The sequence below is a fragment of the Coloeus monedula genome (assembly GCF_965178545.1).
Source record: "Coloeus monedula genome assembly, chromosome: 1".
NCBI classification, from domain to species: domain Eukaryota; kingdom Metazoa; phylum Chordata; class Aves; order Passeriformes; family Corvidae; genus Coloeus; species Coloeus monedula.
Genome location: NC_138781.1, coordinates 32600147 through 32627827, shown reverse-complemented (window position 1 = coordinate 32627827; position 27681 = coordinate 32600147). Strand labels below are relative to the sequence as shown.

General features: G+C 40.4%; 1 protein-coding gene across 2 annotated transcripts in view; it reads left to right on the top strand.

Moving 5' to 3' along the window:
• IGF2BP3 (insulin like growth factor 2 mRNA binding protein 3) overlaps positions 1–27467 on the top strand; it is a gene marked incomplete at both ends in the record, with an annotated part of 109850 nt that extends 82383 nt beyond the window's left edge. The window contains 7 exons of one of the 2 annotated variants that reach the window (XM_082278028.1): positions 968–1103; positions 2950–3078; positions 17983–18102; positions 22119–22193; positions 25083–25214; positions 26322–26435; positions 27366–27467. In XM_082278028.1, coding sequence (XP_082134154.1) covers positions 968–1103; positions 2950–3078; positions 17983–18102; positions 22119–22193; positions 25083–25214; positions 26322–26435; positions 27366–27467 — 808 coding nt within the window. Of the gene's footprint in view, positions 1–967; positions 1104–2949; positions 3082–17982; positions 18103–22118; positions 22194–25082; positions 25215–26321; positions 26436–27365 lie in introns of both variants that reach the window. The other variant, XM_082278027.1, reaches the window with a different exon arrangement.
• Between the last annotated feature and the right edge of the window lie 214 nt (positions 27468–27681).

Sequence of the window (27681 nt, the reverse complement as noted above, 5' to 3'; positions counted from 1 at the left end):
CCACTTTCCTTAGACAGCTTGTTTGGGAAAGTGTTTCCTCTCTTCTTTGGGGTGTTTTCCACCACTTTCCTTACTGAGGCAGTACTTCAGTGCTCATGCACAGGAAGCTTAAGGCCTGCTTTGTGGATGTGTTTCGCACCTGCCACTGCTTGACTGAGATGTGCAAAGGTTTGCCACACTGCCTGCTGTGCAGGAAGGCAAGGCCTTGTATGCTGCTTCCTCTCTGCTTCCTGCCATGGGCTTCCTCACTCCTACATCTTGTTCTGGACTTTATCTTCACCCCTTTACCTTTTCTCAGTACGTCGATATGCCATGGCTTCCCAGTATGTTTATTCCATGTTACCACAGTAGGTTAGCATTTGTTGCTGAATAAAGCACTGGTTTAATGCTGTCACATTTTCATTTTCCCTGTGGAGTTTAGTGTTTTGCAGCAAATGTTGACTTGCACACAGCCTTTCTTTTTTCCCATTTTGAGGGCTTGGAGGCTCTCCTGCAGTTTCCCTGAGGCCCGGCTTTTCTCCCATTTCCTTAAAGAATAAGCTATAGTTCTCAAGAAAAGAAAATGTTTTGGGTCTTTTTGTCTTTTTAATGGTGTTTCTGGGACGTCTAAAATGAATGTCTGAAGCCTTCTCCCTGTTGGTAGTGCTGGTGTGGTGTGTGAAGTGGGACGTTGCTGCACCGCCCTGCAGCTCGTGTTCGTGCACAGCGTGATCGTTTCATTTCGTGCAGCACCCAAGTATGTCTCAACCAGTCCTTGCCAAACCTCGCTGTGGTGGGCTTTGTTGTGGTTCCTATGAGGACAGATTTTCCCCAGATTATCTGAAACCTGTGTTTGAGCCCTGTTATGAATTGATACTATGCTCTTTGGAGGGCAAACTTGACACACTTGGATGTTGTCGTGCTCAAATGATAAACCTGGATTATCTTCTTTGTTTGCTAATTAACTGTGCTTCTGTTTCATTTGCAGATTGCAGGACTTGACACTCTATAATCCGGAAAGGACCATTACAGTTAAAGGCAGTATTGAAACTTGTGCCAAGGCTGAGGAAGAAATTATGAAGAAAATCAGGGAGTCCTATGAAAATGATATTGCTGCTATGAATGTGAGTTTTAGGATGTGGGCTCTTTCTGGAACTAAAACCACAGAAGGATTTTGGGTGTGAGGAACCCCTGGAGGTCACCTGGCCCAGCAGTGGGTTTGCTCAATATGGGCCCCACTTCAAAGTTAAACGAGGTTATGTAGAGACTTGTCGTCTTAATATTTCCATGGATAGGAAGTGTCTGTCCATTTCCACGGATAGAAAGCGGTCATGGAGTGTCCAGCATCTCTGGACACCTGTGCTCTGTTTCACTGCTCTCATGATGAATTTTTTTTCCTAATATCAAATCAGAATTTTCTGTTGCAGCCACTCTGTTGACTCTTCTATTTATTTGTGGGAGTGTGGGCAACCATTTTTGTTATTTATTTATGTGTGCTGTTTTAATGGAGGTTTTTCTGGTTCATATTTGACTGGGGGAACTGAGAACTTTGGATTGAGGAAATTAATGAGTATTTTACTTTTTTCTTGTTGCAAAAGCCTGAAGGGTGTGTTTGTGCTCCTGTGGCTTATGTGCTCTGGATTGCATGTTTTTTAAAGTAGTGATTCAGTCTCTTCACATAAATAACATAATAATGTATGGAAGAAGGATCTCTCCTGTTTTTAATTATTTAATTTAAGAAGGCTTTATTAAAGTTTTTTCTTGATACAGATGATAAAGGCATTTAGCTATTTGAAGATGATTGGTGATTATATAATGAAAACAACATACCTCATTAGTTTGCCAGAGTGTTACTAATGGATATTGAGAAATGATTGAGACTTTTGATAAGTTAGGAAAAGCTTTGTGTGTGTGTGTGTATCCAAATCTTATGGTCTAGAGTTAGAATGGAAATATTTTTTCAGTTTACAATGGTCCTGAATTTCCAGAAATGTCTCTTCTTCATGGTTGCCCTACTGAGTAGAGAGGATATTTTCCCCCCTTTCTCCCCCTGCCTGTCCCACACAAAGCAAATTGCAGTACATGAGCTACACATGAGGAACAAAGTCAAAACCAAATTCAATAGCAGTGCATTTTTGTTTCATATGACATGGTGTGAGTTAGAGACTGCGTTGCTGTTTGACGAAGGTATGGAAAGTCAAAACCTACCTCTGTTACTGCATGGATTTCAGGTTTAGTTTGTAGTGGTTATTAAGGTTGTTTTTGAGGTGGTGAAGTTTTGAAGTTTTTTGGTGATTGACTTATCTTAATGGCCTGAGATAGCTAAAGAGGGACAGACACTAAGATATTTCTAAAGCATATTCATGCTTTTGAGCAATAATCTGATACAAGTTTTGTATCAGACAACAAATGCTTCCTACCACATGATGGTGTCACTCTTCTCAGGTGTGGTCAAGCAAGGGACATGCAACTTCATAGTTGATCCTTTCCCAGCAATTGCTGGAGGTATCTCACTTCCTCTTTTGCAAGGGAGAGGGGATGGGGTTATAGTGTCACATATGTATTGCCCCAGTGTAAGAAAAGCAGAGGTTTGCACATGATCTTTCTGTTTCTACAGTGCTGTCTTTTTAGTATGAGGCCAAAACTATTATTTTTCTGATAAATATGTTCACTCTGAAAGTAAATAGTACTATTATCTGAATATCTTGCTGTGAAGTTTGAAATGTGTTTTGCTGATGAAATTGTAGCAAGTGATTCCCATCTGCCTTTCACACTATGAGTTTTTAATGTTATTGGTCTGTACATGTGTCTAGGAAACAGGTTTGAAGGAGAGTCCTTCGGGTAATCGAGATGAATTTTTTGTTGTTGTTGTTTTAAATAACATCCCACAAGCTTAACAGCATGTGCCAACTAGGATTTTATTAAAGTTAATAACCAGGACTCTAAATCTTGACTCTTCTGCCATTGCAGCTTCAAGCACATTTAATTCCTGGATTAAATCTGAATGCCTTGGGTCTGTTCCCACCTTCTTCTTCAGGAATACCACCTCCCGCAGTGAGTGTTGCCTCCGCTGCTGCTGCTGCTTCGTATCCACCATTTGGGGTAAGGGAAGCTCTGATTTTGGATGGTTAGTGGATGGTGATACAAATCTGTACAATGCTGCTGCTCAAAACTAAGAAGACTGCTGCATTTTTTTGTGAAGTTACCTGGAAAATCTGGGAAGGGTGTTTTGCTAACTGTGTTCTGCCCTTTTTCTAAGTGTTGTCTGTCTTCCTGCTTGCACACTGAAAAATATTTCATATGGCTGCAGTTGGGAGCAGGCATTAATTGCTTTTCTAGTGAAATGCTCAGTGAAGCTGGAAAATAGTGCTGCTTAGAAGAGTTAGATTTTATTTTACAGAGTATTTGAATTACTGCAGAAAGAACTCTCACATAAAATAGAATTTTAAAATTGCTGGAATTGGCAATTAATAATGCTAGTCTGCAATTTTATTCCTTTTGATATGGAAAAAAAAGAAATGATCTCTTGCCATAAAGTGGGAATCTATATGTAGCTAAAATGTTTGTTTGAATGTAGCAGTTTTATAAATGCCCTGTTGAAACGCAATACTGCTAAATATATAGGATGAAAATTACATGGATTAATCTCCAGAAAGCTGCAATTTACTTGCCAATTTGCTCTCTAAAAAATATCTGAAAAAGTTTACTAGAACCTTACTCAAGTTCAGTGCTGACTAGTAAACATAAGAGGTCTTTTGCTATGGAGCAGAAGGTAATTTATTGTATCAGAAAGCTCCAGAGTCTGTCTGGAACTGAGATGGTGTTTTGCTGTTCAAGAGAAGACAACCTCATTATAAAGAGAAGGTGATTTTTCATCTCTTCCTTGTTTCTGGTGGTGGTGGTTGTTAGCAACTCAATGGAAGGTGAATTTTCAAAACAATTCTAACAAGTCTCTTAAGAAGTGGATGACAGAGCTGTACAAACTCTGATGTGTCTGACTTCGTCCCCTTCTTTGCCCAACAGTGACATCTAGAGAGCTAAGTCTGAGACTTTTCATGAACTAGAAAAGTGAAAATGCAGCACAACACACTGAACTTTATCAAATAACTCAAGCTATATTGTACTAAAGGGTAATTGTTGTCTAAATGTTTTTCCCCAGAGGAAGAAGCCAAGAGAGAGTCACTGCAAGGAACAGGAAAAATTCCACTCTTGTAGCATTGTTTGTGAGAATGAACAACTTTGGTGTTATGAATGCATTATGAACTATATTGAGTAGAATAGTGGCTTTATCAGAAAAATGTGCTTTAATGAAAGCTACAATAGAAATATATTTATACTTTGTTATTTTACTGTTAATAGCAGAGCCTCCATTTATGACAAATGAATTCTCTCTCTCACAGTCCTTCTGCACTTTAATTAAATTGGCAGACTGAACTAAACAATACAGGTTTCTGCTTCACTGTATTATATAAAATGCCATCTCTGGTAATGGATTACCTCATTTTTTTTCTTAAGAGGAACTAGGTGTGGTTTACTAACAGTATAGAGCTTTCCTTGTTGGTAATTAAAAGTGTGGCTTTTCCTTTCTTTTTACTCCAGATTTGCAAACTACTTGGCTATTCTTGAGATTCATACTGTAAGCCCACAGTTCTGTTCATCACTTGGTTTATTTTCATTTCTTTCCCACTTTTTCCCTGTTGTGGTTTTTTTTTGCTTTTGCTTTAAATATGCGCCTAAACACTGCTGAATTTGGTGGTTACTCCTGTCTGTCCCTCTGTTGCTAGTGCACCTGTACCCCCCAAATGCACCTTTTTTGGCCTGCTAAGATCTCTGGCAGTTTCCAGCTTTCTGGAAATAGGATAATGGCAACATCTGGAAAAAAGCATCAAGAAACAAATGTCATTCTGTAAAAGTGTAGAAACTGTGCAGCTGGAAGGACCACTGTCTGAACTCTCTTGCTTTGTTCATGCTCGGTCCTCTGAACTGGCTCCCATTCCATGCAGCCTGGATGTGTGACAAGCTAACATGCAGAAAGAAGGGATAAACTCACAGATTCTCAGGGTGAACTCCAACAGCTTTTGTGGAGGTTGGGGGTGGTATCAATACAGCCCCTGAGCCAGATAAAAAGGGTTTCTAAAGCAAACACATGAACAAGTGGAGCTATCTCCTCTGTTCGTACTTAGACGTGTCGGTATCTGGAAAAGAGCAGGTGGTTCTGTGGGCTTCAGGTGAGTCAGCCCCTCAGGCTGACTGACTTACTCGAAGTGCTTGTTGTTCTCTGAGGAGAGAAAACAAGAAAAAGTATGAGTGTTCTTTTAATGGATGCAGTGGTTCAGAAAACCAAGTTTCTATTTCAAAGACTTTTAAAGCTTGCTTTTTTCTGTAACTTTTGAGTTTTATTCTCCTCTAATTTTTTTCCTCTAGTAAGAACAGTTTTTCAGACACTGATTAAATAGTTTATTGGGGCATGCAGAAGAAGAAAGAGAAAAAAAGTCTGGCTGTATTTTGAAGGAGAAACGGATACAATTTGAAAGGCTAAAGGTAACCACAGGGTTAGGTCATCTAGGAGAGCTCATGAGTGATTTAAAAAATAAAATTAAATCTGTGTAACTAAAAGAGGCTTTGGGGAAAGAAGGTCTCAGAAGAAAAATTAATGAAAAATTCCCAGGGAGACTTTGTCCATTTACCTATGCGCTATTTGTTACCAAGTTCCTTGTTTTGACAAAAGCATTTGGGCAACCCAAGTCCCTTTACCTTGTTTTCAGTGCATGTCCTTTTATGCTTGGGAGCACAGATTAGTGGACACTGAGGATATCCCTTTCAGGCAGCTGGAAATCCGTTCTGAAAACACTGCTGGCGTCAGGGTGTAAAGATATGTGTCCTGCTGCTGTCCTGCTTATTTTTGTGTAGTGCAAATTTTGCCTTCTGCTCAGGGATGCACAGGGCTGGCTCTTCCCCATCTCCTGTTTGTTTGACTGAACAGAGGTGTGTTCCTCAGCAGTTTCAGCTGCACCATCACAAGGGGCCTCTTGGCATCAAAGTGTCATTGAAGTCTGTGCTTGCAAGCCATACAGTGAACCTTGGGACCCCCCCTGTGCTGTGTCTGAGGGTGTGTTTGAAGCTCTTGTAATATCTTTGTATGCACCCTTTCTTCACCTTGTTGTGGGGATGTACTCGACTGGGGCTCTCCCTTGGGTCGGAAGAATTAGGTGGGTGAGTTTGGGCATTTGCAGCAGGGTTTCCATATGGAGCTGATACTTCATATGTGCTACTTTCCAGTGACAAGGTGTTTCTGTGACCTTGTGTAGGACTTGCTCCCAAAGAGCCTGAAGTGTCATCTTAATTATTGAAACTATTATGTGCCACACACTGCTGCTACTTTTTTTATATGGGTATAAAGAGGAAAAATCTGCATAGTAGACAGATCAAGGATTTTGTTACAGCGCCAGAGCTTAGTGACAGGTCTGAATGCTCATATGTACAGCTGGAGCCAAGTGTTCCCAAAACATTCTGTACTCAGGAGCTTGGGACTGAGTAGTTGAATAGGTGTAGCTGTGTTACCATGTGTGTGATGCTTCATCCTATCCCTCTTCATGCAAACCTTTAAGACATTTGACAAAAGCATAAACATTGTTCTCCAGCTGCTTCAGGTGCACTCTGGTATCACAAACTTGAGATGGTGATCTTATCAAACACTAGTTTGCATTTAGTTCCTTGGACTGTGTCACATTCAGGAGAATGATTTCCATGTGGCTCGGAGACCTTATTCTGTGGTGGTTCACACTGATGTACAACACCAAAGCCTCATCCAATTTAATCTAATGAGATGCAGATTGTGTCTCGCTGCTTTACTCTTTGTCCTGGCACTGGAGCCCCCACAGGAAGGCACAGGTTGTCCTTGGTACTTGTCTGGTGACAGATACAAACACACACATGGGCACATGTCCATTGCATGTGGCTAACAGTGTCTGAGCACCTCAACCAGTGAAGGCTAACCATCCATTTTTTAGTATTTTTACTTCTTGCTAGCAACAATTCTTGATATTGCAATTGTATAATATATTTGTGGAGTCCAAGCTCTGTTTGCCTGTTCAAAGCACTCATTTTGTGCAGTCACTCAAAAGGGATGCGATGGAATTGCATATTATGTTTCAGTTCTTGAATTTTCCTCTTTTTGCAAAAGTCCAAGATCTGTTTGTTTTTCCCTGGGCTCCTAAAAGACAAACAAACCAGACCTTGTGAGAATCATTGAAATGTTTTAAGGTTTGAGGGAAAAAGTAGGACTTAAATGTCTCAGTTAAGAGTATTAAGAGCTAAAAATTCTTTTTACTGTCAAATTGGCATGATTTTGCTCTTATTATCCTGGTGATATGATCAAATTAATGCCTTTTTTTTTTTTTTTTTGACTGATCTGTGCCCTTGTGTGACCATATTAAGGACCAGTAGCCTTTCTGTGCCTATTTGTACCTGATGTCTTGTCCAGATGCTTTTGGGCCTGGAAAAACCACCACTTTCTGTTTATCCTTAAATCTTTCTCCTTAGCTGTGCATTTAAATGCTTGTGTGCGTTGCAGCTCTGACACAATTGCAGAGAGCTTTGTTAGTCTGCCCACTGTCACTTGTAACAAATGCCATGACCTGAGCACCTGCACAAAGGACTGGGATTTGTATGAGGTGGGGGGAGCAAGGTTCTGCAAAAGGGAATATGACCCATGCTTATGTTTTCCAGAAGATATGTTGCCACAAAAAAAAAAAAAAAAGTTTTAACAAGTATCCCAGCCAAACTGCTTCAGATGTAGTGTTATTCTGCTCAAAGCTGTTTTGATGGAGTTGTTGCTTCTGTCTTCTGAACTGTGGGGAGAATATGCACATGCTTGTCTCTCAAGAATAGAAGTTTGTTCTCATGCAACACTGAAGGTTTTAAAGCTACAAACAAACAAGAAATCCTTACCTTAAAGTCCAACTGTGTACAGTCATGCAATAAATACACCTGGCCCACCCACTGGGGTTAAATGGGTTGCACCCTTCCTTTTACAATTGGAACTTCGCATATTTAATTTTACATCCAACTGCATTTCTTTTGTAGCCTCTGTGTCTGAAATTTGGCATCCAATGGCATGGGGGAAGAAAAGGGCTCACCTGTGGAGACCTCATCCTGCCCTTGAATGCCCTGAAACAGGGTAGTAGAATTAAATCTGTCTCATGGCAGATTAAACTCAAACATAAAGTAAGGTGAGAAGCAGACAGCTTTTCTCCATAAGAGGAGTTCACACCAGCTGCTCTCCTGCATCTGGAAGGGCATGGAAGAGATACATGAACTTCTGCCCTGTGAAAGTTGGCTAAGGTGAAGAGATGCTCCTCTGCTTGCAGTGGGACTGCTTTCCCTGCTGGTCTCTTTGGACATCCATTGTAGTTACTTGAAGGTCTGCCTTCAAAAAAAGCACTCTTTCTAACCTTTCCTTTAGCCTCACAGTAAATTTTCAGGTTATGTGATATGCATATGGGCTTCTAGGAAGAGGCGGGGGGGGGGAAAGGAGATTGGAGAAAAAACCAAAACAACAAAACCAAAGAAAAGGTAGTTTTGTACAGTAAACAAAACCAAGAAATCAAACCACCTTTTTCTGATTGCAAAGAAAAGTCTTGTACAGCTAGGCTGATAGGTTGCTTTCCTTTATTCTTTGCCATCTCTTGAAGCTTTTTGTTGCAGGTAAGGAATATGCCAGTGGAAAACTTTCTCCTTAGAAGATGTTGTGGTCAAGAGAAAAATTTCTTCTTTATTCTCCGGTCATTTTCTTAAATAATAATAGTAAAGAAGACATCTTCTATATTGCATAGAAGTAAGAGAAGAAATAACTGTATTGTGCTTTTGGCAGGAAAGAAAAGTAATTTAAAATGAAAAATTGCTTCATTGAGGGCCTTCATTTGATGCCCTGAGCATAGATGAGAAAGACAAGGAAGAGGATAAACTGTCCTGTTTCCAGGTACTTTGACTCTTACTCGGTGAAGTTGGGCTCCTTTGGATGTCTGGGTTTGATAGGATTGGCTCGTGCAGCTGTTATGTCTGACCTACCCAGAGGCAGTAATGTCTGTACATCTATAATGTGCGTAGTTGCAAGTGGCTTTGCCCTAATTTGCCCAGCTTGTTAAGCAGTAGATGATTTTTGAGAAGCTGTCCTGCAGCCAAAAGAGGATGTGGTTTTGGGGGGTGAAGAAGGATTTGCCAGTGTTTTTACAAAATTATTTTTTACCAGTGAAATTAGAACCCTACATGCGCAGCACATACAATCTTGAGGAGGGCACTACAGGACAACAGCATTGTCTGAAAAAATCTACCAGCTAATTAGACTTCTTTTGAAGATTGTAACCTCAGTGCCTTGAAATACACCTTTACTGATGCTTAATTTCTTACATTCATTAATGATGCATTTTTTGACAACTAAAGAATTTGCTTCATGGTGTGTAATATTGTGGGATTGTTTTGCCCTGTGGAGAAAATGGTTGGTCTTCCCACTGGGTTGAAACTCTCCTGCTTCTGCCATGCTGCGTTCTCAGGGACACATGTCCAGAGCAGTCAAACTATTCTGCCTCTGGAGATGGACCAACCCCTCAGCAAGGGAATAAAAAATGCAATTGGCACCATACGATGTACAAAGATCTGGCAAGTCAATGGTAGTTTTTCGAGGTGTTGAAGCCTCCAGTTATTCTTAATAGCTTCTTTTACAGTTCTGAGGTTGTCATAATGCAAATAGAATCACTTGTTAACTAGTAATCCATGCTTTTTAAAATAAAAATGGTTTCTTCTTCACTACAGGTTTGAATACTTGTAGAGATATTTGTAGTTTTTTGGAACAAGAGAGTTAGAATTTGGTTCCCTGCCCTTAGATTCGTATGGGAAGATTTAATCGGAGTTCCCTTTACTATCTCAGACTCTCAAGCCCTAAGTACCAGGCTCCACGCCTTCTGAATGTTAAACTAAATGGGAAATTTAATTCCTTAAGGTGCCAAATATTTTGTTACTAGAGTGTATTGAGCTCCTTCAGGCCAGAAACAAAAGTAGGTCAAGTCCTCATTCTGTTGTATCTGGCTCCATCTCTGGTTTGTTTGTTAGTTAAACATGATGGAAAAATAAGTGATCTTTGTGTTTACACAACCTGTTTTTCTGGCAGCTGTCATGGAATCTGAGAGCAGTGCCTTTATTAACCAGAGCTGATGAGCACCTGCATCTTCCAAAGCCACTGATTTCATGGGCAACTTACATGGTTTTGGAGTACCCATGTGGCTGCTGTGTCACAGCCATGATTTTTGAAGTGGAAGTGTTTCTATACATATACTTTTTGGTGGTCATACAGTGTTGCAACACTGAATACCTATGCTTGCTGCTTGTGAATGACCAGCAAAATTCCTGCTTACATAGTTTCACAATCTGTTCCTTATGTTGATTTCTGATTTTGGCTGTCTGTTCTGAATAAAAGGTGGCAGATTGCTTTTTTTGGCATTGTGGCCAGTCAGATTTTGCAAAAACAAAAAGTTCATGCCATGTTCAGAAATATGTCAAACCAGTTCCTGCTTGTGAAATGCCTTATAACCAGCCTGCCAGAAAATGTTCCTTCTCTGCTTCTGTGATTTCTACTCCCTTGTTCCTAGCTAGGCTCTCATATTGGAAACACTTCTGATATGTATGGTCCTTTTAGTGACTTCTAGCAGTCTTAGAAGATTCTCATGTCTTCAGAGTTAGAAGATGATCATGATGAAAAGTACTAAATTTGAGAGCCAAGAAGTGGAATGAGTAGTACTAAGCAAAATGATTTTAGTAGCCTCTCACTTAAGGTACTGACCATTGTGTAAGAACCAGCTGTCTTTGAGTTTCAGGTGTTGAAGCGCAGCAATCCCCAAAATGGAAACATAGACAGGGGTGGATCATTCTTAGATTTTCAACCAAGAGGAGAGGACCAGATCAGCTGGGTGGATGGAGGGCACCCACACGTCGTTTCTGGGGCTGACTGTGGGGAAAAGAGGTAGAGCTGCATGGCCTTGCCGTGGGCTCTGTGTCCCAGAAAGGGTCATGCCCTTGGTTCATCTACTGACACCAGTGTTTCTCACATAATGCAGCAGTTACACTAAAGGGGAGCATCTTGAATTAACCTGGGGTTCATGGGAAGGTGAAACCCTGGGTGAATGGTGGCTGTACAGTTCATGCCTGGTAATATGAGCAACGCTTTAGTGTGCAGATCAAAGCTAAAAATGTGCATTGCTTCTTTTAAATTGTTTTGCTACCCCTTGACTGACTGAATTCAGCAGTGCAGAGCTCTTCTGAGTGTGGTCCTGGCTTTTCAGGCAGTGAATATGGCAGAAAGCTTTAGACTTGCAGCATGGACCTAAATCTGTTTGAAATAAACCTAAAAAACTTGGAGGGTGCAGGGAGTTCAGGTTAGTTTGTTGATCTGCACTGGCAGCTCCACTTCAGCTCAGTTGACTGTACAAGACGGTGACACAAGATATCTGCAAGGATATTGTGGAACTGTGGATCACGTTAGACCTATCTACTAAAACTTTGTTTTCCTTAATGAGCCCCTTGTTTCCAATGAAGGCTTAAACTTTTAGCACTACTATTGCAAAATGAACACACTAGGATTTTTCACCATCATCTCAAGCTTATTTCTTATCAATGCATTGAATCCTTGAATGTCTTCAAGGATACTTGGCTTAATGTTCATTTCCTCTTGCTGCAAGTTTTTATTACTAAATAAATAAGAGCGTTTGTTACAGCTGTGGGCCAGGATAATTCTTCACAGTACATTGCAAAAACATGGTTTAAATTTTGGCTTTGGATCTGGTACACGGTTTGAATAATATGATACCTCACTTCCTGGCAAACTCAGGGTATTCTGAAGACCGAATGAGTTGTCCGTAAATCTGCCTTGTCTTGGCAGATTTGATTGTTTGGAAGGGGGGAGAATGGCAAAAAAAAGACTTTTTAATGCAGTCACCTACTGTCTGTATTAATTTACTTTTGCAAAGTGGATTTGTTTACTATGTAAAAAAAAGCTAACCAAACCCAGTATCCCACTAGGCTAGGTGGTAGCTCCATGCAGTCTTAAAACAGGTCTTAATTATTTCCTTCACAACTAAGAAACCTGATGCTGACTCAAAATGGATAACAGGACTTTGTGAGTTGAAATAAATACTTCATGCTAAGGTAATTAATTTGCAACATGAAACATAGCAAGCTTAGAAACCAGCAAAGATTTGATTCTTCTCCCATTTATGTCTGGCTTAAAAGCCAATTTACTTCAGTGGGTACAATATTTTTAAAGATTTACAGCCTTATCCCAAATGTTGCCAAAGGTTTACCAACCACATGTATTTGATGGAGCAAGGGGTCTATGGAGACACTTACGCACGAGACTGGAAAAAATTTTGTACCATTGGCAGGATTGCAGAAAAAGACTGAGATTAATGTTCAAATTAACTTGAGGGACATAAATAACAAACATGCTCCCTTACAAGCCCTGCCATGGGGCAGATCACACCACACACTCATGCTGTGGGAGACTGAGGGAGCTATGGACTGACCTAGCAGCAGCATCAGCCAAAATGAGGAGAGTAGGTGTCATCTTGGGGAAGAATAGAGGAGGCAAAACTCTGTTGACTTTTCTGTGTATTTTTTGTTGTTCTGTGTTGTTGTTTTTGTATTTCAAATGCCATTCTCCAAATAGAATGTCCACTCCCACAGCTCTAGTGGTTTGGGACCTGCTTTTTTACCTACCACCCTCTACCTGGAGGATCATAGTTTTCTTTTTCTGAGCTTTAATTCTTGCCTGGCTGTGCTATGGCTGTTACCCAAGCATGAGATGAGGAGGAATGCTTTTCTTTCTGACAAATCTATCAGGTAAGGGAAAAGCTCTCCTCCTGTATGGTTTTCTGCAGTTCATCAGTAGGAATTATACACAAGGAATTGGCAGAGAAAAGTTATCACAACTTTATTCTAAGGGCAGTTGGTGCCTACAAATATTTCTAACCCTTCAAGCAAGCATGGTAGAAAGAAGAGTGAATCTGCAAATTTTCTTGGCTGGGAGTCCTCAGCTTCTAGCTCTGGTGTGAAGCAGTAGCCCTCATGCTGAAGGACAAGTGGCAATATCCCAAGGACGGGAAGAACCTGCCTCCTGCTGAGGCTCTGGAAACCAGGAAATGATGGCTGTGCTAAGCCAGTTTCCTAAGAGTTAACGTGGTAGGGTTGGCAGCAGAGGGGAAAATCTTCTGTAGAGCTGCAGGGTCTGGCTGGAGTGAAGGGGATAATCCTGATGCTACCAGCAGTGCAGGGGCTCCAGGTGTGCCCAGTGTAATGGGGAAGCAGCCAGGGGTTACAGGATTTACAGACAGATGAGTCTATGTCTTGGATGGAGGTGGTGGGAATTTAAAGGAGAAATATTAAAAAAAGAAAATAAATGGTTGATATGGACTGTTAGGCTTAGGGACAGATGGCTGGGGCTCAGGGACTTGCAGGAGGTATGGAAGGATGTGTATCCAAGCTGCTCCAGGAAAAAGAGTTGTACTAGTGTAAAAAGTCAGAGCTAATGGTGTGCTGCAAGAGTTGCTTAGTGTCATCCAGGGGGGCAGATTGATTTCCATCTCTGTGTTAGATCACCATTTCCAATCATGATTTAAATGAGCAAGAAGGAAATCTGATTTAAGTCGACTTATCAAATTTTACATGTGTACTTTAGTTACTTTTCTGAAAGCCTTAGAATGGTCTGTACTGCCACAGCTACCCTTTGCTAACAGTGAATATACTTTTCTATTTATACAAGTCTGCAGTTTGCCATTTGCTTTGGGTAATGTATTTTTCCCATTTTCTGTTAAAAAATGATGAATGGTGCTTTTTCTTATTTGCTTGATTAATTTTAACTTCTGATTTTCATCAGGAAACATTTGGATGGAAATTGGAATCCAATTAATGAATGAAACCACCATTTAAAATTGTTTTCATTAGTTAAATCTGCTGGAAATAGACAAAAATTCCTTATCAAGCCTGTTTTGTAACTAAAGCAGACTGATTTTTGCAGAAACAAAGCAAGTATTTACAAGTTTTTATGGACTGGATTAATTGTTTCTGGTCACCATGCTTTTGAAGAATCTGTTTCTTATATCTAAGAAATCTTGGCTTCTGGAGCTCTTTTCTTAAAACACAGAACCCCCAAAGAAAACACAGAACCCCAAAGCAACCTAGATTCTCCATCTAAATGAACATCTCAGTGGTATCTGTGTGCCACAGCTACACAAGACAAACTTACTGTGGTGGACTAGCCATGAGCCCATACTGCAAATATTTCTAGGGTAAAAGAGGTGGTCTGTGCATCACAGATGCTGGAGATGGTTACTTGCAAATTAGGGTAGTTGTATGGACTACGCATCTTGGTGAACCTAGGCTGCTACTTTAGAAGATTTTCTTTTCACATTCCTGTCAGTTCCCAGGGCTGGGCTGACTTTGAGTAAAGTATTTTCTTATGTGGGGAAAAAAATAAACTGAATGAGGAGGAGGAGAAAATTGTCCAGGAGACCTCACTCTTGTCAAATGTATATACACATATATATATTTTGGCTTTTAAATTGTAAGTATAGGTTTAAGCAAACTTGGCTTTGAGGGAGTGAACGTTGAAGCTCAGATTTCAGAGTGGGAAATCAGTTCCCTAAATTTAGTGCTTCTAACATATGTTTAACATCTAGGAATCTATTTCTGATATAACTCATGTTAGGAGTTCCTGGAAAGCTCTGTGACTTATGTGGCATGGCATGGGTAAGATTAAATTATAGCTGATTTTCTTCCATCCTGAGATCCCCAGAAGCGTCTGTAAGATTGATGGGTGGTGTAGTCATTGCATTATGTTTTGATGTGTTTCTTTTGCAGGATAGGTTTCCAGTAAATACAAAAGGATTTAAAAATTATTGTGGGTAAGGAGATGGACAGATAGTAATTTGAACTTGGTGTTGTGATACTCTCAAAAGCCTTAGTTAGATTTGATTTCTGCCAGAAGAAAAAAAAGAACGGTATGGTTTTTGAGTGGTTAAAAACCAGCGCGCATAACATAATTTCTCTAAATCCTGTGTGATGTTATACTGGGGATGAATTTGGCTGTGTGTATATGCCATGTATGTGCTACTCCAGACAAGAATTTTAAAAATTCCAATGTATGAACAGTTAAATATTGACAGATTCTCCACTGTTCCTTAAAAAACATGTATCACTATTATATCAAAATGCAAGTTTAGTGTTAAAGAACTTCAGTCACATAAGAAATAATTTTTAAAAAGTCCTTTAGGAAAAAAGAATTTGGAATGCATCAAAAAGTCAAAACTATGAGGAGGGATGGGAGGAAGGTGCTACAGTGAGCTGACTGTACAGTTAGAACATGTACATCTTCTGTCTTCCATTGCCTTTGCTGCCGATGTTTTGTGTTTAAGGGTGAGGCAGCAAAAAGGAATTTCAGTGGTGAATTGAATCTAGCCAAGAAAGTGGCTTGAAATTAAGCTTCGGGAAGAAGAGGGGGAAACTGCTCAGCAGGCAGATGGGCAACAGAGGGAAGGCAGGAAATATATGCAAACAAAAATAATGAAGTTTGATTTGTTTCTATGGTACAGAAACATATCTGGAGGTGGGTTTAGGTAGAAGCTGCTCAAATTCTTGAAAACTAAGTCAAGCTAAATGTTTGATTTGCAGCAGTGTTATACAAATTAGGCTGGAGAAGTATATGAAAGGGAAAACTTCAGCAGTGGACTTTTGCAGGAGCTGGAGCATGTGTGGACAGTTGAATGCAGGGGTCAAGAAGAGGATCAAGCAAGGGGGTGGTTAAGCTGTCAGGATTGGAATGAGGGGTTGCCTCTACACCCAGTGCAATGGGTCCTTGCAACGTAACTGGAAATCCCAAATGCTTCATGAACTTGTAGCCATTTAGAAACAGTTTTTTGTAGTGGTAAGATTAAGTGAGTACCTACAGTAGCATTTCCAAATTACTGGAAATCTTGCTGGATTCACAGTGAACATGTAAAAGGACTTACTACGACAGCACTCAGGATGTTTGTAATAATAGGAGGAGAATATGAGTAATCTTCTGGAAAGTGGTTTAACATATATACTGAAGTGACTGGTATCTTTCGTTACAAATATGTAGTTTTAGGGCGTAGTTTTGAGATCATTTTAAACTGATCTGTAGGCAGATTAAAAGGGATGCTCCCACCTTTTCCCATTCCTTAATTGTTGTTATTTCCTCTTTTGATCCCAGACGGCCACTTGTGGTGCTCTGGTTATTTGGGTCAGGGACTCACTGCCTGTCTTAAAAATCAGCTGGATCTGCAGTCCTCAAAGCACACCAGGCACCCAGGGAGGCTGGGTGTGGAGGGCTGCATCCACGTGGATTTACACCAGCATAAAATTCCTATGAATCCTAATGCCTTGTATGTGTGGAAATACAGGGTAAACTGTGCAACTGTTGCAATCACCTAAAGTGTATCTGTTCCCAATATCCTATTTTCGGGTTTCTTCACCTGGTACATGGAGCTGTACCTGGAATTTGTATCCCGTAAGGTTACAGTTGACTTGTGTTTACCGAAAATGAGGTGATAAAACTTGGAAACAAGCATTTTGTTCTGATTTGTTTATGGTTAATGAAGGGGGACTTTGCCTTGAGGGACTTAACCTTGAAAGAAGTTACTGAAATTTGAAAATAAGCAGGAATAGTGTTTTTAGGAGTGCATCTTTGCTTTGCGTTGCATATAGTAGTAGGGTTTTTTCTGAAAATATCATAGAAAAAGCTGGTTTGGTGAGCTTCTCTGGGTGAGTCTGTATCCCTACAAAATATACTACTGAGCAAAGCTAAATGAGCATGGTTGGTCCCATGTGCTCTGCTTGCTGGTGCTCCATGCTGGTCTGCATGGTGGGTACTGAGAAAGCAAGGATGAGGTCTCAAAAGACCTCCACACGAAAAGTGCTTTGTCTTATTGAGGATGAGCAAAACTAATTTTGAAAATACATAAGAGGGCTACACAGAGGAAGAAAAACTCTAGAAGGAGAGGTGTGCAGTGTCTTAAATACATCCTAGTTCAAAGAGGCTTGTGTGAAATGCTTTCGAGCGGCAACCCCGACGGAAGCGGATGGATCAATGGTGCAGCAGCGCGTATTCGATGGTGCTCCGCTCATCCGAGACAGGCTCTTCTGAGGCTGGTAAAACAGTTGTGACTTACTGTGGCATATGTGAGCCTGCAGTTTGATCACTGCTGTGCGGCACGTAGAGAGGATCTGGAGTATTATGGCATGCTCTCCAGCTGGGCTTTCTGCTTGAAAGCAATTGGAAGATGCAGTGATGCCTGATACCCAGTGGGTGCAATGCTGGGGTCCTCTCACTTCTAAGAAACACGGTGTTTAATTTACTAGCCTGTGTGAGGACGGCTGCCAGGGCTCCAACTGTTGCATAATGTTACACAGGAGGAATCACTGGCAGATTTCAAGCTGGCTATCATTCCAGATCACTCCCACACAAAGGAAATCGTAGCATATATGTAACTCTGAGGCTTTTTGTACTGCTCTCAGCACAATCTAAAATAAAAAATACAACTAGGAAACTAGAAAGAGTTTGCCTGCTCAGGCTGTAGCCCCTTTGCTTGTAGTAGCCTCACCTGCAGGCTCTTGCATGTGGAAGAGAATCCAGACAGCGACAGGTAAGAGTGAAAGCCTCACAAAAAAGCAACACCTCAATTGTTTTTTAAAGTTCTAAGCATTAAAATTGTGAGTATTTTATACAAGATGAAAGAATCCTCTTTTGGCTCAAACTGGTTTTCATGTTCTGTGGATTTTGTGATTCCCAGAAAAAGCCAGACCTTAATACTCAGACATCACAGGGGGAAATAAGATTTCCCCCTCATTTCCATGCATGCCTGTTCTGTACCCATTTTCCTGTCAATCTGATTTATAATGTTCAAAAACATTCACTGCATTTTTCCTTCTTCCCCACAGCAACAGCCCGAGTCTGAGACTGTTCATCTGTTCATCCCAGCCTTGGCAGTTGGAGCTATTATTGGCAAGCAGGGACAGCACATCAAACAACTTTCTCGTTTTGCAGGCGCATCTATTAAGGTATTATTACACCAACTATAACTTTCTGCCTATTCTACGTGACGCTTTCAGCAAGTTTGCACAAGCCGTGCTTTCGTGAACATCCTCCCCCACTCCATGCTTAGAATGTGATGTGATAAATGGAACATTTGTTTATAAATCATCTTTTAATCTTCCTTGAGACAAGATAATTAGAAGCATGTTTTCAAACGTCTCCTGAGGTGTGAAATATAAGCTGCAAAGAAAACGACTTTGGTGGTCCTAGAAACAGACTTGCGCCTTAATGATGCAGTGCTTAAAGGCTTTCTCCTTGCTTTAGGTAAAGTGAAAATTGGTGGGGTAAATTCCCCTTCTAAATACAGCAGCACAGCTGAAGTTTCCTGCCTTCTTGGCTGCCCCTGCTCTGTTCCAGATGGATTGGTCTGGGCTGTCAGGCTCAAATGGCTTCACACTGAATTGTTCGTGTTGTAACTTCACCCGTGTGCTGCTCCAAGCTCCTGGGGCCGGTCAGTTCTTAAACAGCATGTTTACCTTATCAGGTATAACATCCAGCTGTTTGTGTATTGACCACCTCAGTGTAGCTGAGAACAAGATGGTTTGCAGAGGCTAACCTCTAGTAGAAGCTTGAGTTTAAGTCAATTTGGTGAAATCTTTCTTGGCTGTGTACAGGGGTTAGTACCAGTTGCAGTTGTAGGAAAGCCTTGGCTTTTGGTCACTAATGCTATTGTAACCACAAGTATCCTCTCCAGATGCTTGAGCACTTTTTTCTTACAAATAGTATTTTCTGCTGTTTTATGCTGAAAGATAATGTTTTGGCCTAAACTAAAAAAGAAAAAAGTTTAAAGTACAGTGTTCAGCTTTAGTATGCTGTTAGATGGACATTTTACTGCACAGATAAAACAATTGTTTTCTTCTCAGCCCTCTTTGTTTTTGTTTCAGAGGGGCGATGTGTTTAGCGAGTGCTATGGCAGGGATCTGCCACAAGTCTGGGGCACGGGGCAGGAGCTGGCTATGCTGAGTTGAGCTTGGTGAAGCTGAGCTTGGCTTGGAAGGTGTTTGTCCAAGTATGCAGAGCAAAATAATTGGGGAACCCCGATTAATGAGTCTTGTGTGTGGTTTGCTGAGTGCTGATCTGTTTACTGGCCAGTCAACCGATGACACTCTGCCCAACTCCATCCTTTTTGAGCAGAATGTTAAGTGGTTATACTACCCAGATGGTTTACATTAGTTGAGCACCAATAATCATCTTTTTAGGGGAAAAATGAAACAGAAGAAAGTGAGAGGTGTCAATATTTCTTTATCAAATCCGTCTTGCATGGGACTGTGGTGCACCACATGAATTTCCTCTTCCCCTCTCCATTCTCACAGCTTGTATCTAAAATTTAAGCAATGTATGGAAGGTACTGCTAGGTGGAGAGAGAAATGTGAAACAACCTGGACCTTCAAGAACCCGTCCAAACTAGTTCTTCAGTTGGTCCTTGGAAGAGAGTTTAATGGAAAGGGAGTTTCCAGTGCTTCTCATGCATCTGGCTAACAGTGGCCTCAGGCTTCCTCTACTGGCTGGCACCCCTCTACCCCATGCATTTAACATTTCTGTGTTAATTTAAATTCAGATAAAAGTTTTCTCGAGCTCTGGTCTTTTGTTCCTTCACTAAGAATAAAGTAAAGAAACTTTGTGAAAGTAAGACTTAATCTTAACAAAAGAGTACAGATACAGGGTATGCTTGCTAAATTGGGAAGCTGTATGTGTACTTATCTATTAAAATAATGCAACATCACCTGTTATCTGGCAAAACAATGTGGAGCAACAGGCTTGCTTCTATGTGAAAGTATTAAATATGGCAACTGGTAAATTATTCAAAACTTCTAACCTTCTCTCATGTTGACCACCTGCCCCCTGTCATAATGTTGGAGTGAAATAATAAATTGTGAATCAAGGAATCTGTGCTTTTAGCTAAGAGTTGGAGGGAGTGCTGCCTGAGTAACTTTTTACTTGCCAAACTGCAGTAACCATACTTTGTGGAGGAAGTAAGTCTGCATAATGCTTGTTTTGAGTTGTGCTGTAGCTTGTTACAGCTGAAAGCACTTTACATCCTCCTGCATCCTCTCTGTGCTCATGCTGAGCTTTGTAGATCTGGTGAAACTCATTGGCCATGATGTAAGACCAACCTGCAGATGCACTGGGCTTCTGTACGAGGCTGCAGTGTTCAGGCTGTCACCTCAGAGGTGCACGTGGCTGTTGCTGAGCTCAGGTTGTGACCCAGTGCTGGGGGTCACTGCTTAGCAATGCAGGCTCAGTGTGGGACTCCAGCAGACGCAATTATTCAGCAAAAGACACAGGCAGAGATTTCAGTTTCCTGCTGCACACCCTGTGCTACACTGCTGGGACCTGTTGTGAACCATTGTCATTTCCTTGGTTATAAACTCTTTCCAGAGCAGCCCTTCCTGATGAAAGATTAACCTTATGGGGTTTGAGTGTATCAAGTTGTCCCTTTGTGGCTTGGCATATAGAAGATTGGTTGTTTTCTGGTTAGGAATGTAAAGATGTTAAATCTCAGAAGTTAAATTCACCACTTGTATATTATTTGTATGTCTATAACTATTTTTTCCAAGGGCAGACAGACAAAATTAACACAGAATTCTCTTGGTTTACCCCTTCAGACATTGAAATGTTAGTTGGTATATGTTTCTTTTGCAGCCCTCAGCCATATTTTACCCCAGCTTCTGAGAACAGGATATTCTAAGATAAAATCAAAGCAAGATATGTCCCAGAACATTGAGACACATATAAGACATAATGAAAGCTTAATGGAAAATATTTTTCCTAAAATTTTAATGAAGGTGCTGGTGTTCATCCAGAAAACAAGAGGAGACTGAGACAAACCGCAATGTCCACTTTACACAAATGACAATTGTCAGGCTGAACTCTGTTCAGTCAGCTGCTCTAAACATGCCCTGAAATTTTGCCCCTCTAAAATACTTGTTCCAAAGAATTGAATGGATTTAGTCTGTTTGTTCTTACCACATCATGTCATATAAATGTACTGCTGTAAAATTTATGTGTATTTTTAGATATATCCAATTGGAATTCATAAATAATGAAAAATAGATATGCAAACCAGACAACTAGTATATAATGCCTTCTCCATCTTAGGGTGCAATACAAATAATGTTATAAACTTTCCTTAGCAAAATTCTTTAGTGAAAATGATGCCTGGTGACTGGTAATTTGTCTGAAATAAACTACAGCTGTTAAATATGAATAACATCCCTTGCCAACAGCTGAGATGAAATTCTGTAGTGTTTAATATATTGCTCATTCAACAGCAGCTATGTAATACTAGATGCAACAATGGAAATGTCAGTTGTGATAAACAAAAGATTCATTCGGAATGTCAGAGGCTACTTTGAATTATTCAATGCCACTGGAGTCTGAGAACAACACCCACAGAAATCTTACTGTTGTGGTGACATGAACTGCTAAAGACCCTACAGGCGTCTCTGTCTCAGCTCTGGTGGAGCTTAATTTTTATTTGGGTCACACATTGTCCAGTATAGAGGAATGTTTTGGATCCGATTAGTTACAACAGTAAAGTGATCTTCTGTTCTCAGGGGAAGGGATGCAAGCTTTTGCTAATGAGCAAAGCTTGTTAGAAAGACTATTCAAGCTAGGGGGGTGGGTAGGGATGAGAATCTCAGTTTATTAACCAGATTTGTCTTTTTGAAGGCTACATGTCTTACATCACTCATAGCCACATGAAAATGCCATGTGGGATTCTGCCATATGTGGCTGTGTCTTTAATTTTCAGAAGTAAATTTGCTTATGGTGGTTTAGCCAGTTTCTCCATATTTCATTACAGCTAATTAATGCACTTTAAAGAGAACAAACCTGTCATGACTGAAGTGTGATGCTACTGCTGTAACGAATAATTTTTCACTCCTGAACAGAATGTGAGACTGAACTGGGGAGGAGGTAGCTTTAAACTATTCCTTCAAAAGACATAAACATAACCAATAGCTATGTTTGTCCATTCTAGATTGCCCCTGCTGAAGGACCAGATGCTAAGCTGAGAATGGTTATCATCACTGGACCTCCAGAAGCTCAGTTCAAGGTAAAACATATAAAAACTTGTCAGTATGTAGTGGCCTTTGGACCATAAGGGACAGTACTGAAAACAAAACTCTTGGTTCCAAGCACTCTTTATTCAGAATTTTAGTAAACACTTGGGTTTTGCTTTCCTTTTGCTGAAAGGTGTCTCATAGGAATATGAGTAATACAGTACTATTAGAGGCCACATTCTGGTCACCTGAAAACTGGTGGGTGTTTCATGTAAGAAAGAATCAAGTCTAGCATAAAAATATTACATTCCTAAATTTCTCTTCTATCTACAAGCACCTTTGAGTCAAGTCTTTTAATCTGTCTTAAGATGTGCAACAGTTTTGTGTGCTTAATTGAAATAAAAAAGCTGACAAGATGAAATCAAGTCTTCCCAGGTTGCTGTTTTGTGCAAAACGGAAAATGCTTTTTGGGTAGCTCTAAGATAAATGCAAGATTTCTAATTGTTTTTCCACTACAACTACAAGGAGATAATCAACTTGATTATCCCCTCTGTGCTCAAATTAAGTTATAGAGTGCCCTTCTGCCTGAAACATCAAGGGATAAAAGTAGTCACCCCAAAGGGAGTTGACTGTGCTAGGAGTGATGCAGGCAGCTCAGTGCAGCAGCCTGGCATCATCACAGAATGAGGCCTGGAGCAAGTAGAAAGTCACTTGAGAGTTTATACCCTGGCATAATTTTTTTTGCCTGTTCTCATTTTTGACTTTGTATTTTTGCTTCAGGGCATCTTGCAAGAAGGAGGTGCACTAACTTCAGGGGTATCAGTTTCAATAATGCCTTTAGGATTTTTGGAAAATTATCAGGGCAGGTATTTTGTAGTGGTAATAAAAAATTAGATGCATTTGGGATTGTTGCTCAGTTACCATAAGCATTTGAGATGCTACTGAAGGCAAAGCATGACTTTGAAGCTCTGTCTCCTCAATATTTTCTGTGTGCATGTGGGCTTGGCTACATGGGATGTTTCACATATTGGGTACTCTCATGGACTGGGGTCAACACAAAGTCATATACTGGCTACTCCTTTTCATCAGGTATCAGTGGACTTACCCTCAAGGAGTAGCATGCCAAAGGAAATCTGGGCATCCCTTATCCTAACTTTTCATGTAGACAAAGGCTTGCCCTCAGATTTACTCCCCAGGATAAACTGGGGGTCCCACAGAGCTCTTCTGGCAGCTCTTCTCTCCAACCTGGATCGTGCAAGGAGGAAAGTGTCCCTTTTCTGCAACCCATACATAGGTTAAAACCACATCCATCAGTCACTACTTTACACCTGGGCTCTGCTTGCAAAGGTGCATTAGTGTAGTAGCACAGTCAATGCTCCTGAGTATGCTGGTCTTATGAAGGAAAGGGATTATCCCTTGGGGCTTCATTCAGCTCCTGACCTTCGTAGTCTTTTAGCTGCTCTTTGAGGCAGAGCTCAGTCTTTCCTTTTATCACCACTGTTAACCTGAAGCTGGCCTTACAGCCAGGTCCACACAGTGTTTGTGCTCTCCTTAAACTCTGACTAAGAAGGGTCTCCTCTCTTGGGACAGTGGTTGTTGGGGCACCAAGAATGTAAGCTGGTGCTCAACAACTTGAAGAGGGAATAGCTGCTGCTCAAATGAGTAATGAGCTCTTGGAGAGGCAGTGCTATCCCAGAGTGTGTGACTTTGGCATCCTTTCCTTTCTCCATTGTGTTCTGCTGCCTGTGATTCATGTCCACTGTAGCTGCACTGGCTGCATCCTTTTCTTCCTCAGCTGCTGCAGCCTGAGGATGTTGCAGTGTGCAGGATTAGTTGTTAGCAAGACCATGGGAAGGAAACATGCCACTGTTCAGAGCCTCTCCTGCAGTGCTCCCTAGAGTTCAGGCATCCCTGTGACACCACTATTCATGCATGACTCTGTTGCCTTGGATCTGGGATATATGAAAGTGAAGTGGGATCTAGTGTAGAAAACATATTTCAGCCACCATTTAAAACTGTGAAGGAGCTTGCAGCCTAGTTAGGTTGTTTCCTTTCCTAAAGACCTTCTCAAGAACGGAAAGATTTGAGATGTTGGAAGACCATCTACAATCTTTTTAAAAAAAGTCCACATCCCATCTTTCTTTATAATTTGGCAGTAATGGGAGCTCCTTTGAAGCATCTAGGAGCCACAGAGTAGAAGATCTGGTTACCATTTCTCATTAATTCACTGATGAACTGCTGTGAATAAAGAAAAAGATGTGTTTAAAAATCAGCAGATTTTAAAAATCAGCAAAAAAAAAACCCCTTACTCTCTCAGCGGACATTCTTCTTGCTATCTGGCACTTGTGTGTTTCCCAGAAAAAGGAACTGTGTGCTGGTTGGAATAATACTTTTCCCATGGTACTATTTAGATCTGGGCAGTTTGACTCTTTACTTTGGGAAATTAAGAAAGTGCAAAGTTATGTATTTTTAAACAATATGTTGTAATGGATTGTAAAAGCAAGCTTTTTGCTCCAGTTGGAGTCTTTATCCCATGACTTGTTGGGGGTGTTGTGGCTTTTTTAGTTTCACATCCTTAAAAGAATGGGTTTCTGAGTCAATTAATTGCATTTTGTGCTTCTGGGTGTAATAAAAAACTTCAGCCTGACTGTTCTTGTCTCCACCACTCTTTACAGAAATGCAATAGTCTCTTTCAAAAGCAATATTTCTACTGAAAAGCAGAATAATATTGATCCCCGTTAAATTGCTGTGTGGTTCCCTGGTTTGCCAAGCAATCTTTAAAGTTAGACAGTGGTACTTCCTAGTTTGGTACAAAGATTCTTTTAGAAAAAAGTATATTTATTAGGGAAAACACTGTCAGGATTGTGTCTCCTTTCTGTGTAATTTCTTGATGTTAACTAGATTCCAAGAAGACCATTCTCTAACTGAAAGCAATTTTGCAGGCTCAAGGGAGAATCTATGGAAAACTTAAAGAAGAAAATTTCTTTGGACCTAAAGAAGAAGTGAAACTTGAGGCTCATATAAAAGTGCCATCCTATGCTGCTGGTAGAGTTATTGGTAAAGGAGGCAAAACAGTAAGTAGCTGAAATAAAACTCTGTGTTGCTCAGTTATGTTTCATATTCTGGTGTGTATATGCACATAAAGCTTAAACTTTTAGCCAAACTAATTCTTTGATGTTACATTAAAGCGGGAGCTATTTTATTAGGTGTACTTGTTAAGTTTTCCTTTCTTCTACTGTGGAGTTGAAGCCAATCTTAGAATGATTTATTTAATTTCTAAATAAGTGGTAGGAATTTAAGACATGTTCAGACCTCAGTATTACAAAAACGTGTATCCATCTTTGTTTCAATTAAATTGATGGCATTTCTTAGGCTCATTTGGTTGTATAAAATAACATAATCGAGATTTTTCAATCCTCAAGAGGTGCTGGTGCTCTAGTATTTTCACATGGTGTTAAGTCAGGAGCTAGATGATACGTGCAAAGACATGGTTCGGTCTTGGGTGTCCATCCTGAGTGCAACAGGGTCTGTAGGTTAAGTGTCAGGAGGCAGTGTGGCCTCTTCCACTACTTCCAGTGGTAAGAGGTTTGAGGACAAACATGTCTGAGAAGCTGTTCATCTAAAACATTAATTACACAATGATAAGCATTTCTAAAATAAAATTAGTGTAAATGAGACAAAGACTCTAACATTACCTCTACTTAACACTACAGAAGCCTGATAAGCTGCTGAAAATAATTGGAACAAACAGAACGTTTCATTGTTCAGTCTAAAGTTCTCCATCTTGTGGAGTTTTTTGAAGGAAAAGTGTGTAAATACTCTGACATTTTTCTTCCCTTTATTATATGATTTTTCTGACCTTACACTTTAAAACTCAACTGTAAATACTGTGGCATCTATTTGCTTTTTTTAAGTCATGTATTTAACACCTTCTGTGTGTTGTATTTAGTCTTTAAAACACTTCTACAAACCCAGAGGACTTGGTGCTAATTTATGTAAAGAGACACAAGAGGCTGATCTTGCAGAGTGCACACTGCTGCATAAAGATGCTTTCTGTTAGTGAGGGGTTTTTAGAAATGTAGCTTAGAGGATGATGTTTCAGTGGTTGGTATCTTTGAGGCTTGGTGCTTGCATAACATTTGTTAGTTTAGAGGTTTCTGACTTGTACTATCTGTTTATAGGTAAATGAGCTTCAAAACTTGACAAGTGCAGAAGTTGTAGTCCCTCGTGACCAGACACCTGATGAAAATGATCAGGTGGTTGTGAAAATAACTGGTCACTTCTATGCATGCCAGGTAGGAGGACTGCAGTGATTTTCTGTATTGCCTTGATGTTGCCGTGGTCTTTCTTTTACAGCAATGTGCAGGAGCCAAGGGATGGAAGACTTCTGCTCAGGATACAGAAAGCACTGCTTGCCAGGCTCCTCTGGTTGTCTCGCTGCAATTAACTTTCCTCATGCCTTTGAGAGAGATTTATAACAATACTGCATGTTTACATATGCAAAACATTCTCCTTAAATTCTTCTGTCAATTTATGCAGGCTCTGGCACTGCTATAACTTTCAAAGCAAAAGAAAATCCAAGTTGTGATTGGGCTGAAATTCAGAAGGAACAGAGACACAAGCCATCCCATAGTATCTGGAAAGAACCACACCCATATATGTAATTGGTCCCCATTGCCCAATCTGTTGATTTAATATCATAAAGAAAACGATCACAAGATTCCTTCCTTCACTTAACTCAGACTTATTTCTTCTGATACTTTGCTACAGGTGGCTTGTAGTTCAGAAAGGAGATCGGGTGGGTGGGCAGTCCTGTAAGTCTGACCTTCTGGATATCCCAGTGTATAAAAAATTTGTACGCTCTTTTATTAAAACAGTGGTTCTTATAAAAGATTAGTATTTCCTGAGGAGTAAAATGCAGGCTGTAGCTTCAATAATCTCAACATTGGTAGTCATCTCCCTATTCTCATGCTTTCTATACAACAGATCTGAAAACTGACCATGTGAGTACTTGTGGTAGGTGAAAAGGGAAGTAAAATTAAAATTTGGGTTGTACTTCATGATTAATTCCAAGTGTATTTTAATTAACAAGTAAGCTTGTCGGTACTAAGGATTTAGTTATTCCAGATTTTCTTAATCCCAGTAGCATCTCTTGTTGGTTGTAAACAGCAGTCACTGCAGCATGGCATCATGATGGGTTGTTTCTTCTTCTTTGTGTCCTTCAGCTTGCTCAGAGAAAAATTCAGGAAATACTGGCTCAGGTAAGAAGGCAGCAGCAACAGCAAAAAACATTGCAAAGCGGACAGCCTCAGCCAAGACGGAAATAAAGGTTTAGGAAATGGCCCATCAGAGACAGATGCCAGACCAAAGACAGACTGTGCGACGAGAGACGGGTGGTGAGCACCTGTTGAAGATTTATGCAGAAGATCCACCAAGCCAATCACCTGTTCGAGGACCAGGCAACCGTTGAACGCTGTCTCTGAGAATGTATTCTTTAGGCTCTCTCAAACTTTTGAAACCCAGCTTTAAAATAAGGACCCC